The sequence below is a fragment of the Vanacampus margaritifer genome, chromosome 9, assembly GCF_051991255.1.
Source record: "Vanacampus margaritifer isolate UIUO_Vmar chromosome 9, RoL_Vmar_1.0, whole genome shotgun sequence".
NCBI classification, from domain to species: Eukaryota; Metazoa; Chordata; class Actinopteri; order Syngnathiformes; family Syngnathidae; genus Vanacampus; species Vanacampus margaritifer.
In genome coordinates, this window is record NC_135440.1 from 24,079,007 (window position 1) to 24,092,162 (window position 13,156).

The 13,156-nt window shown below is 36.1% G+C and overlaps 2 protein-coding genes across 3 annotated transcripts; one reads left to right on the top strand and one right to left on the bottom strand.

The window, feature by feature from the left end:
* Positions 1 to 551: 551 nt before the first annotated feature.
* lim2.5 (lens intrinsic membrane protein 2.5) lies at positions 552 to 5,179 on the bottom strand. The gene is made up of 5 exons (XM_077574893.1): positions 5,037 to 5,179; positions 3,245 to 3,454; positions 1,958 to 2,107; positions 1,739 to 1,873; positions 552 to 728 (listed from the first exon to the last, which is right to left on the bottom strand). Exons 2-5 carry the CDS (start codon positions 3,417 to 3,419, stop codon positions 667 to 669), a joined length of 522 nt encoding a protein of 173 aa, XP_077431019.1. The 5' UTR covers positions 3,420 to 3,454; positions 5,037 to 5,179; the 3' UTR covers positions 552 to 666.
* On the top strand, positions 4,954 to 13,125 carry LOC144057389 (sialic acid-binding Ig-like lectin 14). Of its 2 annotated transcripts, XM_077574886.1 has the most exons (9): positions 4,954 to 5,187; positions 6,351 to 6,414; positions 7,344 to 7,733; positions 8,716 to 9,021; positions 9,979 to 10,242; positions 11,594 to 11,869; positions 12,225 to 12,333; positions 12,415 to 12,568; positions 12,702 to 13,125. In XM_077574886.1, the coding sequence occupies exons 2-9, from the start codon at positions 6,369 to 6,371 to the stop codon at positions 12,840 to 12,842; spliced, it is 1,686 nt and encodes a 561-aa protein (XP_077431012.1). In that variant the 5' UTR covers positions 4,954 to 5,187; positions 6,351 to 6,368; the 3' UTR covers positions 12,843 to 13,125. The 2 variants fall into 2 exon arrangements, with proteins under 2 accessions (XP_077431012.1, XP_077431013.1); XM_077574887.1 differs by lacking the exon at positions 4,954 to 5,187 and having other exon boundaries at positions 6,357 to 6,414; positions 7,523 to 7,733.
* Positions 13,126 to 13,156: the final 31 nt, after the last annotated feature.

A 13,156-nucleotide genomic window follows, 5' to 3' on the forward strand; every position in this document is an offset into this window, starting at 1 on the left:
TGAATGTTTATTAACATTATTGGGTTTAAAAAAATAATAATTTTGTTGATTAGTATGAAATTGTTGTCATGTTTTAATATGAAAATATTTATTTATAAAATATGTACTGTATACTTTAAAAATATTTTTTTGAATATAAAATTAAAGAAATATGTTGGTACTTTTATGTGTAACATTATTTTATTAGTAGTATTTCAAAAATATATAAAAAAGATTTTTGTTTAATTCAAAAAATGTTGGGTACTTTTATTTGCATTTGTTTTGTTCAATATTTAAATATGAAGTGTTTTACATCTTTAGATTTAAAAAAAAATGCTTTATTGTAATTGAAGGGTTTTTTTTTTATGATTTTTGTAGAAATTTGGGGGTATTTTTAATTTGGGGACGATATTGTGGTATATAGCATGATAAAAACATTTGCAAAGAAAAAATAAAATATGCATATATGTAAAAATATTTAGTTTTAATATTTATGTTTTAAATACCATGTGTGTGTTCAATTTATTAGTTATAAAAAATGTGTTTGACCTTTTTACAGAAAAAAAAATGCATTTTAGTTTGTAGATAAACCCAATTTTATTGCTTTTTAAAGTTCTCTTGTGTATTTTCCACCGGCAAGCGGTGGTGATCGTCATCTTTGGTGTCCTCGGAGACACGTTCATGCGTTCAACGTGGGCCAGCCACTCGTCTGCACTCGTGCATCCTGTAGGCACACATGTAGAATATACCTGCAGCACAAAACACAAAAAAACCATCATTAACACGTTCACTGCCATTGACGGTTATAGACGTCAAAAATTAATTTGAGGTATTTCTATTAGTTTGATATTTTTTCCACTTTTGTTAACAAGAGTATAAAAACCTAGAAAAAAAAATTGTACATTTAGAACAGATATAAAATTTGTGATTAATCATGAGTTAACTATGGTTATTATAAGTCATGCAATTAACTCATTCACTGCCATTGACGGCTATAGACGTCAAAAATTCATTTTAACTATTTCTATTAGTTTAAATTTTTTTCCCTCTTTTGTTAACACGAGTATGAAAACCTAGATTTTTTTTTATTGTAGTAGAACAGATATAAAATTTGTGAATAATTGCGAGTTAACTAGTGAAGTCATGCGATTAATCACGATTAAAAATAGTAATCGCCTGACGCCCCTAATTTTTAAACAATCTTTTCTTTGAAAAAAAAATAGATATTAAAAATTTAAAAAAAATTATATTTATGTTTTTAAAAAGAAAAGATTATTAAAAATTAGGGGCATCAGGCGACTACAATTTGTAATCATAATTAACCGAATGACTTCTGTAGTTAACTCACGATTAATCACAAATTTTATATCTGTTCTAAGTGTACAAATAATTTTTTTCTAAATTTTCATACTCTTGTTAACAAAAATGAAAAAAAAGTTAAACTAATAGCTGTCAATGGCAGTGAATGAGTTAATTACAATTAAAAAAAATAATCGCCTGACACGATTTAAAAAAAAGGAGAAAAGATTAGTAGTTAACTTACGATTAATCACACATTTTATATCTGTTCTAAATGTACAATAAAAAAATTCTATCTTTTCATACTCTTGTTAACAAAAATGCGGAAAAAAATTAAACTAAAAGAAATAGTTGAAATGAATTTTTGACCTCTATAGCCGTCAATGGCAATGAATGAGTTAATCACCTTTTCACCTGTTAGTTCATACGTTTGATCCTTTTCGATATTTTTTCGAAGTACCTGCGAAGAAGGTCATGAGCAGCGCCACCCATCCCAAGATGTACGACCACGAAAAGCGCCAGTCACCGAAGCGCTTGCCCAGAAAGTTGACCGTCACGCCCGTGTAGATGGCCATCGCCAGCAACACGAACAGCGCTACAACCGGTAACAAAGTCACACTTTGAAACTCGGACGACACCATTTAATAACATCGCTTGATTTGTTTTGGCAGCCACTCACTTGACACAAAGAACATGATGCCGGCGGCGAAGGAACGGTTGAACCTCTCGAAGGCCGAGAAGTGCGCGAAGGACAGGATCCCCGCGATGATGCCGGCGAAGCAGGACATGGCTGAGAGGATCATGAAAGCGCGCGTGGCGTTCCAGTAGGCTGCAAACAAAACAAGGTACCAAATCTTGCTTTTCATTTGTTCCTCGACCAAGCTTACCTCAAATAAATGTTGTCAAAATTAGTGCGTTAATTTAAAATTCCGTTAACGCCACTAATTTTTTTAATGACCGCCCCTTACTCGGAAAGCCTGTAGTGGGGGAATTCCAGTCGCAACGCAGCAGACGCGTCCACGTCAAAATTTTGCAGTAATATATTTAAAAATAATGCATATATTTGTGGAGACAGGGGTCAAGTTGTATTTTACAATTTTAAAAATGTGCAGAATTTCACAAGTTACTTCATGTTAAAGATTGGACAGCTCTTAATATGAAAAGAAAAATGCACTGAGCTGTAACCAATGTCTTACAAATGCAATTATGCCATCTAGTGGCAGAAAAATGACCTCAACACAAATCAATATCACACTCGTACAGTACATCTTTTTAAATTTTAACTCAATTTTATGAATTTTTATGAAATCAGTGTATTAATCATCCAAAGATGCAGCCATATTTCCATTAATTTTTTTCCACTATTATGTTAACAAGATTATGAAAAGTTTTACAACAGATATCAAATTTGAGATTAATCGTGAGCTATTGAAGTCATGCGATTAAAAGTTTTAATTGCCTGTTTTTTAATAAATTGAAATAGCACTTATGCAAAGAAATAGCACTTATATAAAGACATAAAATATATATAAAAAGTCTACACACCCCTGTTTGAATCTCTTAGATCTTTTTCTCTCTCGCTTGGATTTAGTTTAGTTTTAGTTAGTTTCAATATTAGTTTTCGTTTTTATTTATTTATTTATTTTTAATACGTATTACTCGTGCACAATATTTAATAAACACCATAGAAAAATGAAAACATCACTTCAGTGTGACACACTTTCAAACGTCTTTATTTTTGGTTAACCCCTGGGCCTTATTTGACCTTTTTTTGGCTTTTTGTTGGTTCTGACCAAGCCATTTCAAAATAAAATAACGCCCAGGGGTGTGTATTAAATTAATGACCAAAAACTAGAACAAAGGACATTTTTGCCATAATTATAGTTAGTTTTCATTTTTTTTAAAAGCATTTTCGTTTTTAATTTTATTTTTCGAAACCACACTTACAATCACACCCGCCCCTTACCGATGCTGTCCGTCTGCATGTGGCACTTTCCCGACATGCAGTAGCGCCACAGGCCCTGGTGGGCGAAGCTGCCCGACAGGCGGTACTGCATCCAGTAGTCTGTGGCCGTGGAGACCACCAGCAAGATGTTCCCCACGATGGCGCAAAACAGCCCCCCTCCCATGAAGCTGTACATCGTGAGCGACAGCCTCGGACGGCTTCTTCAGGCTCCTGGCAACATGGAGGTCAGTCGTCATAGCCCTGATCTCATTCTTTCATGCACTGACTACACAAAATGTATTAGCCAGTTTTGTGTATCGTTTGTTACTGTTCAGCTTAATAGTTTTTAATACAATTCAAAAAAAAAAGTTCTTTATTTTATTTGCGTTTTTTCCCCCCATTGATTTTGTCATGTATTTCAAATATAACTGACAAATTGTTGAATTTTTTTTAAATGTATTTATTTTTATCAATCTGCCTCACCTCCACTTATCCTTTTTGGGATAATTTTTCTTTTATGATTTTTTTCTTTTAATTAGAAAAAAGTAAAAACACTCCTAAAAAAAGATGAGGTAGTTCAGCTTAATAGTTTTTAATAAAATTCAATGTTTTTTTTGTCTTTATTTTATTTGCGTTTTTTCCCCATTGATTTTGTCAGGTATTTCAAATATAACTGACAAATTGTAGATTTTTTTTTAATGTATTTATTTTTATCAATCTGCCTCCACCTCCACTTATCCTTTTGTGGATCATTTTTCTTTTAGGATTTTTGTCTTTTAATTAGAAAAAGTGAAAACACTCCTGAAAAAAGACAAAAAAAGATGAGGTAAAATATAAATTAAACAATTAAATACAGTAGTGTGATTTAAAAAAAAAGTTTTATTAATTGTATGTTTTGTTGTTGTTACATTACTTTATTCTTTTTAAATATGAGTTTTTTTTATCTAATTCATTATATCATTATTGTGGAAATGATTAAAAGTAAATACATGCAAAATTATTTAATAAAATCACTGTAAAAAAAAAGTTATAAAATAAAATTTAAAAATCTTGTAATAATGTAACTTATTTAACATATTATTTTTAATAGTATGCTTCTCTCCCGTTGTCACACATTTGACCCTACGGGTGAATGGGGTCAAAATGATCCCAAGGATATTAGAAGGGTTAAAAAAAAAAAAAAAAAAAAACACCCTGGCTCGCAAATAGTGAAAATGTGATCCAATGGAATTGATGTCCATGGAAATGCATTGAGAGGATTTTTTCTATTTTTAACAACTCTACAAAATTCTTCAAAAACCAACATTCCCCCCAAAAACGTGGAGGAAGGAGGGGGGGATAAAAAAAAAATTAACATTGTCTTATTTCCCCGCCCAAGCTGCAGCTTAAAAAAGAAAAAATACAAAAGAAAATAAAAACCTCCCATGATCCTCTTTAATGAATTACAAATGTAATATAATATAATAATAGTTGACATCATTTTAGAAGGTTCGTTTCTTTTTTAATAGAATTTATTTTATTTTATTTTTATCTATTCAAATGTAACTGACATCCAGTTATCAGGCTTAAAAATATTAATTCATGTTTCACCTATTTTTTTTGTCTGAAATCCATCTATATAGTGTATCAGTTTTTAAAAAGAAGAATTTTTTTTAAATACTGTACATAATTTCGACAAAAAATACTTGAAAGCTAATGATAAAGTCATTATTAACATGTTAGTGGTCCAAGCAATCATTACATTATCGTCTTTTTTTTTATGATACATACTTTTGACATAACAATCATTTTTCATAAAATCACGCCCCCTTACCTTAATTCCTCAGGCAGCGCGAGAGCGACCGACAGTTGAAGCCGACTAACGAGCGCGACGTCGAAAGAGGACCCCCGAGACCCAAGTCCAAAAAGTTATCCCCTCCTCTTTTCTGTCGATGGAGGCAAAATCCTTTAGTCTGCGGGGCTGGGTGTGTTTTGGGGATGCTGCCGCCGCCGCCGGTGTCCGGTGGGGTGGGGGTGGGGTGGGGGTGGGGGGTTCTTCTGGAAAAGCCGGGATGTGCAAAGGCTTTGCACTACTATGCCGCTCAATGGAAGCTGCTGAGGTGCACGTTTTTCTTTCACGGACCATCGGGGAGGGGGCTAACGGGGGGGCCCAAAAACGACATGCGGATGATTTTTATATCATTTGATCAATAACAGTAAAGTGATATGAGTATTCAAATTTTTTTGTTGTTTCTAATATTTTCATATTTTTCATGCCAGATTGTTTTTACTGTTAATGTTATGTTGGCACATCCTGGTCACCACCCCTTCCAACGCCTTCCCTGAGAGAGGACGATGAGAGGGGTCTCGTCCCGTAGCGTGCTTGTTTGACTGCTAAGTTTAGTTTTCATGCAGAAGTGCTTCTTGCTGAGGTGGTCCGACTCCGTTGTTCCCGTTTCTGTCTCATGGCATGCCAATGATGTCAGCGGTCTCAAGCAGTTGTGGGAAAATATTAGAAGCAAGCGGCAGAAAATTAACAGTGAATATTTTGTCCTTTTTATTTTTCACACTTTGCTTGATCATGAATGGAATTAACTCGATTTTTGGGGTAACCTAAATATGAAATATTTACATATTATGTAAATAATATGTCTTTCAGGAACAACCTGCAAATTGACATGCATATGTCTAAAATGGCGTCCAGCAAACTATAGGTCCCATTCATCCCATTCATTCCTATGGAAAGTTGATGTTGCAGGTGTCCCTAATGAATTGTCTGTTGAATGGCGACAGAGAAAATTTGAGGAAACTGTGCGAGGGTGACTCATGTGCAGCTGCCGCGCGTCACAACGGCATTTTTTTCCCACACGAACAAACCTTTATATTCATCACGCTGTCCCTGTGAAATATTATTGGGGTTCATGAATCTCAAATCGGGAAAATTAGCTATTTAAATATGGCTGGAGTGAAGTCATGTGACCCGATATCACCCCTGCCTCCGCATCGCCGAGCTTCGTGAGAAAACATTGAAGGTCGGATCGATCAAAATAAATAAGCGTTGAGCGCGAGATGATGAGGCGAAGGAAATTGCGAAATTATGTCGGGGTCCTTCATCCTAAATCCGTTTCCTCTTCCTCTTCTTGTTCAGTGTTGACGGAGGAGTCATATGCATGCGGACGCCGTCGTCGCACTCATGTGGCCTCTGCTCTTTGGTGAGTACAAATCATTGTTTTTAGCAATTCATTGGACCGTTTGCTGTATATCTGTCAATATATGCAACAGTTGAGCAATTTGCAGGATATTGTTTTGATTTTTTTTGGGGGGGGGGGGGTGGTGAGACAAACATATTATTTTTTTGTGACATTGGCAATTAAAATGTACAAATTAAACAATTAAATACAGTAGTGTGATTTTTTAAATTATTTTTTATTATAGTTATTCCCCATTCATTTTCAATGGGACTGACATTGAACTTTTTCTAAGTCCCAACAACTGAATATCTTATCAGGAAATTTATTATAACTTTTCTGAAATGATTCAATCCCACCTTAGGCAGATTGCAGTTCAAGTTTTCTTTTTTTTTTTAAATTTGTCACTTAACTACAATTTTTTTTCACATAATTTGTCTTTCAATTTACTTTACAAGCACATGCATTCAAATCGTAGCATTTAGCTAATAGCATTCGGCTTTTCAGCGTTCCCATGGAATTTCTGCAGAAATTGCACTTTGTCTAGTTCAAAATGAACATTAAAAGTAAATACATGCAATATTATAATATAATATAATATAATAAAAATAATTATAAAAATGTATTTTATTTTATAAAACAAAAAACTCCAGTTCCAGTTTGGGTTCAAAACCTCTCAGAAGTTCAACAAAAATGTTGACTATTGTTTCCCAGAGTAAAAGCAAATGTTTGCAAATGTCTTAATTGAAAAAAATCACAAAGATAACTAAGTAGTCTGCTTTCATGGAGGCTTTCAGAAACGATTTATAGTTGACAGGCTGAAATTCCGAGGATTTGGACAGTTTTTAATTAAATAAGATCTCAAACTAATTAGTCGATTATGCAAATTAATTACAGATTAATTTGATAATAATTTAACTCATTATTTCCCGTTCTGTGCACCCACACGGCAGCCTTGTTTACGGGGGTGCGGGCCTCCCCGCTGGAGCCCTCCATGCCCGACCGTGTGCTGGCAGTGGTGGGTTCGTGCGTGCTGGTCCCCTGCTCCTTCGCGCCCTCAGCAAAGAAACGCGGCGAGGTGGACGTGCGCATGCGCCTGCGAGGTCACGGCCGCTTCTCTTTGTTCCGCCAGGCCCGCGTGGCCTTCAACAGCGAAGATATGGACCAAGTCAGCCAAGAATTCCGGGGGCGTACGTCACTGTCGGGTCTGGTGACGGCGGGCGACTGCTCATTGAAGATGGACGTGGTGAGCGCAGAGGACGCCAGGTCGTATGAGGTGTCACTGAAGAGGACTGGAGACTCCGCTTGGGGGAGGGCCAAGTCTTTCATTTTGGACGTTGTGGGTGAGTGGGACACAGCCCGTTTAGGCACTAAATGAATTAGGTGTGTTTTGAATTAACTTTGAGGGGTCCCATAACAAATGTCTATTTCCTGTTTCTGTGTTTTAGTAGTACAGTATAACTATGGAAGCAGAATCCCATTTAGGTAGCGAAGTAGTTGGGTCTGAAATAATTGATGGTTGTTGGTGGCCTCACACGAAACATCTGTCTTTTTTTTCTTTTTCTTTTTCTTTTTTTGCAGTTCTGTGTTTTTATGGAAGCCCGTTTAGGCAGCAAACTAGATGGGTCTGACTTAACTACAAGCACAGCCTCACGAAACATCTGTCAATGTTTTTTTGTTTTTTGGAGTTCAGTATTTTTATGGAAGCCCGTTTAGGCAGCAAACTAGATGGGTCTGAATTAACTACAAGCACAGCCTCAAGAATTATCTGTCATTGTTTTTTGTTGTTGTTGTTTTTATTTGCAGTTTAGTATTTTTATGCAAGCCCGTTTAGGCAGCAAACTAGATGGGTCTGAATTAACCACAAGCACAGCCTCAAGAATTATCTGTCATTGTTTTTTGTTGTTGTTGTTTTTTTTTGCAGTTTAGTATTTTTATGAAAGCCCGTTTAGGCAGCAAACTAGATGGGTCTGAATTAACCACAAGCACAGCCTCACAAAACATCTGTCAATGTTTATTTTATTTTATTTTATTTATTTATTTTGCAGTTCAGTATTTATATGGAAGCCCGTTTAGGTAGCAAAATTAAAAATAAATGAATGAATAAAAGTAATAAAAAAAAATACAGCAAAAAAATTTAATACAAATAAATATAAATGGAAATAAAAACAACTATATATATATATATATATATATACATCCATAAATAATACATAAATAAATAAATAAATAAATTTGGGCAGTTTTGCTCCTCCATATTGATGCGGTATTGATGTCATATTAGCTCAAAAGCATCATGATGACAGATGCTGTTTTTCCTGGCAGACACCCCCGAGGCTCCCGTTATCAGCGGCGTGTCGTCAGTCACAGATGGACAGGTGGTCACCTTCAACTGCAGCGTCAGCTACCAGTGCCCCTCCGGACCCCCGACCCTGCGATGGCAATGGGAGCAAGGAGTGCAGCCGGTGGGAGACCAGGAGGTGCGGACCCTCTACGCCCAAGACCAGCTGCCCGTGCTGCAGACCTCGCTGACCTTCAGGGTGTCGCGCCGGGTGAAGGCGAGCCTGCGGTGTGAGCTCAGCTACCCGAGAGGCAATATGGTGGCCACTTTCAAGGATCTGCGTGTCACATGTAAGCACCTGTCACGCAAAATTTGTGAGTTTGAGGCATTGTGTTAGACAGCGACAACATATATCACTTTATAGTAATGATTATTCATTCAAACAAGAATAAAGAATAAAACTGGCAACATTTTATTATAGTTTTTTGTTTGGTCAGCGACCATGCTGTAGTTGACTTTTCTCAATTGCACATTATAGGTGTAATTGTGACAAAAAATTCTGCCTAGCAACAAGTGACCACACCTTTTTTTTTTTTTTTACATTTTTCATCTAAAAATGAAATATATTATTGAGTTTAAAAACAAAATCAGAACATTAATTTTTTGTTGCACTGCACCAATATTTGTAATTAAAAAAAATCCAATCAGCTATGAGCCAGGAATAATTGTGCGCCACAAATTCTGCCCAGCAACAAATGACTGCACTAGTTGTTTCATGCATGATACATGACAGATCTATGTACAAAAACAAAATTAAAAAAACATGTTTATATATTTTTTATCAAAAAATTAAAAAAAATTCTTTATGTTTCTGACAAAAAAAATACATAATAAAACAAAGAATACTTCTGCTTTATTTTTCAGATATATTAATCCAGAAAATAAATTTTGTGAAAAATAGAAAATGGTATTTGTGTTTTAGATAAAAACAAATTAAAAATAAGTTGTTTTTGTTTTTTATTTTCCTTTCACTCTCACAATGTAGATATTCTTGTTGTTATATTGCAATTATCATTCTTCATTTAGTTATTTTGGGCAGGAGAAATTGTGCCCCACAAATTCTGCCTAGCAACAATCCACATATGATTAAGTATAAAAATTGTTTTTAGCATGTTGCTGCTACTTATTATATATATATATATATATATATAATAAAATTATAAATATATTATAAATAAATAATTATAAATATATAAATATATTTTCTAAACATAACAAATATATAAATTATTTTTCTCACCCTCCAGTCCCACCCAAAGATGTGACTGTGCAAGTGCAGACCCTAACGGTGCTGGAAGGGGGTAGCGCCCTGCTGGCATGCTCGTGCAAAGCTGACCCGCCGGTGTCAGAGTACCGCTGGTCCTACATCCACGGCGGCCGCACGTTCCACCTGGGCCAGCGCACGCACACCATCCGCCTGTATAACGTGACACGGGACACGGCGGTCCACTGTGTGGCCGAGAATCGGGTCGGACGCGCCCAGTCACGGACCACCGTCCTCAATGTTCAATGTAAGTTTGCATTAGGGCCATGCAGGGAAGTGCAAGTGTGACAACAAAGCAAAGTTATCACAAAAAAGGAATTGGTGTTTTTTTATTTGTTATTTTTTAAACTACCCCCAAAAATTATTTGTGTTTGTGTGACCCACGAATAGCAAAAATCCACGTATTATTGAATAGCCTTGGGGCAAAAAAGTATTGTATTTTTTTTAACCCCCCAAATTTTTTTAAAAAATGCTATGATTTCATTTACAAAAACAAAAACTTAATTAAAAAATTGTGGCAAAAAAAAATACTGTAATTTTTTTAAACCCCAAATTAAAAAATGCTATAATTTAATTTCCCCAAAAATTTTTTTAATAAATTGTGGCAAAAAAATACTGTATTTTTTTTAAAAACCCAACATTTTTTAAAAATTATACATTTACAAAAAAAACTTCATTAAAAAAGTGTGGCAAAAAATATTGTATTTTAAAAAAACTATTAATCAAAATTCTTATAATTTTATTTACAAAAAAAACTTTAAAACAATGTGAACATAAAATAATAAATAAACAAACATTTTTGTTTTGGGTAGAGATGGCACAAAAGGATTTAAAATATATATATATATATATTTAAATGGAATAAAAATATCCTCCAGATAAATAACAGAAAAAAACAGACCATTTAGTGTTAAGGATAACAAATTTGAAATGAAGAAATAAATGTTATTGTTCTTTGCAGGGATGTGATTTTTCCGCTAATTCGCGAAATTCCGCTTTTTTTATCCCCCCCCCCCAAAAAAAAAACGATTTTTTTTTTTTTTTTTTTTAGTAGTTCATTGTGTATGCACATGACTCCGACAGATAACATCTTCTGCTATAACAAAGACATTTGTGGTATGCTCTAATATGAGTTACTTTTCATTTGGTCATGATGTAATTATTTGGTCATGCTTCCCCCCCCCCCCGGCTAAATTTTCCGATAATTTCACTTTGGTCAAATCACATCCCTGTCTTTGGGCTAATGTGTTTTAAAAATAAATATTAAAATGTGTCTCAGATTTTTCTAAAATATGAATGAAATACTTTGTGTTTTAAGTTTATTTTTTAAACAAACTAAAACACTCTGTTTCAACCCAGAATTTTTTTATTTGTAGTAGATGAAAATAATAATAATAATAATAATAATAACTTAGTTTTTTGTTGAGGACACAATAAATAAAAAACTTTGTGTGTGTGTTTACCATAAAGTTAAAACTGTCTACAGTATGATATTCCCGATTTTCCCTGCAGTCTTGAATGCATCATAATTGTGCTTCTTCTAATTTATTAGAGTGCATTATGATTATTAACAATTTTAGGACTCTTCGCTCCTCCAGATAAACCCGTGATCCAGCGCCTCTCGTCGACTTGCGCCATGGAGGATGGGGCACTTCGCTGCGTCTGCTCGACCCAATCTAACCCGCGTCCCACCATCAGTTGGAGCGTCAACGGCAGCGACCCGCCGCGCGGCTACAACGCGTCACTCTCAGCCGACGCCCTCACGGCCACTCTGAGGGGCCGCGGGGACGGGGGGCCGCAGACGGTCACATGCTTGGCCCTCAACTCTCTCGGGAACGACTCCGTGATGCTGTTACAGCACCAAGCACGGGATGGTGAGTTCAAGTACACGTCATATTTGTGGGATTTTAGTAGGTCATAATGGGCGACATTAAGATGTGCTAAATGTAGCCATAAAAAAACACATTAAATCACTACAGTTTTTTTTAGAAGGGGAATTTTTATGCTCCTTTTATGACAACGCCAATAAAAAACAGGTTGTGTTGCATTTTATAATCATTTTTAACTGCTACAAATAATTTTCTTTGTGTTTCACATAAATAATTAGAAAAATAAAACTGGAATGTTTTTTGTTTTTATATAGAATAATTGCTCCCCACCTATTCTGCCTAGCAACAAGTGACCATTTTTGACATCACCATAAACCATAAGTGGGGTTTTTTTGTATAGACTCTTGGCTGTTGCTGTGTTTTTTGGTTCCCGCCGCTGCCGTCATCCTGTCCGGCATCTCCCTGGCCGTGCTCCTTTTCTTCTGCTGCTATCGAAAGAAATCCGGCAAGTAAGTCAATAACCTGAACGCTCTCTCATTTGGAGCACGACTCTTGACTTAGGGCTTGCGTCTGTCCGTCTGTCCCGTCAGACACATGCTGAGCGGACATCCGTCCGGACCCGGACTGTACCAGGCTCGAATGCCGGTCTACATCAACTGCTCGGAGGTGAGCCACGTGTACACCAACGGAAGCTACCAGCTGCTCTATCAGAACTGCACGCCGCGCTTCGTGCGCACCAAGCAAGTACGCCAGCGACACTTTATTTCAGTTGACGGGTGTTGTTGTTGTTTTTTTACAGTGCTCTAAAAAATAAAGTTGAGTAGAGTTGAGTCACCACTTCCTCATTTCACATTCATGACGGTCATCTAATTGTTAGGTGCGACGAATGGGAAGAAGGGGCGGCGAGAGAAGGCGCGGAGGTCCGCGCGGAGGCGTGGACACACAAGTCACCACCAGAGAGGTGCAAGGCGCCACCGCGGCTGATCCGGAATCAGCCATCTACCTGGAGGTCCTCTAAAACTCTCACTGAGCGATGATGGCCCCGTGACGTTCCTCTGTGCTCTCGGCTTTATTTATATGACGGACAGAAAGCTTTGATGGCCACTTTGTCTCGTTTGATTTGATCTGGCCTGCTCATATGCAGACAAATGGATTTGGCAAGAATGAAGCCATAAAAAAGCTTTAGTGCATTTGTGACAAAGCATATCACGATGACAATGTATTTTTTTTCTGCTAGCAAACAGCCCTGAACCGTTTGCACATGATGGCATGCTCTAAAATGTCACCTAAAATACAATGAATAAAAGTACTACAAAAACAGTATTGATTCAT

Bases quoted from the DNA above. Each gene is read 5' to 3' on its own strand.
- LOC144057389 (XM_077574886.1), top strand. From the start codon at position 6,369: ATGCATGCGGACGCCGTCGTCGCACTCATGTGGCCTCTGCTCTTTG. The intron at 9,022-9,978 runs GTAAGCACCTGT...CTCACCCTCCAG, and splicing joins CAAGGATCTGCGTGTCACAT to TCCCACCCAAAGATGTGACT. The intron at 11,870-12,224 runs GTGAGTTCAAGT...TTTTTTGTATAG, and splicing joins ACAGCACCAAGCACGGGATG to ACTCTTGGCTGTTGCTGTGT.
- lim2.5 (XM_077574893.1), bottom strand. From the start codon at position 3,419: ATGTACAGCTTCATGGGAGGGGGGCTGTTTTGCGCCATCGTGGGGAAC. The intron at 2,108-3,244 runs GTAAGGGGCGGG...TTTTGTTTGCAG, and splicing joins CATGCAGACGGACAGCATCG to CCTACTGGAACGCCACGCGC. The intron at 1,874-1,957 runs GTGAGTGGCTGC...TACCGGTTGTAG, and splicing joins CATCATGTTCTTTGTGTCAA to CGCTGTTCGTGTTGCTGGCG.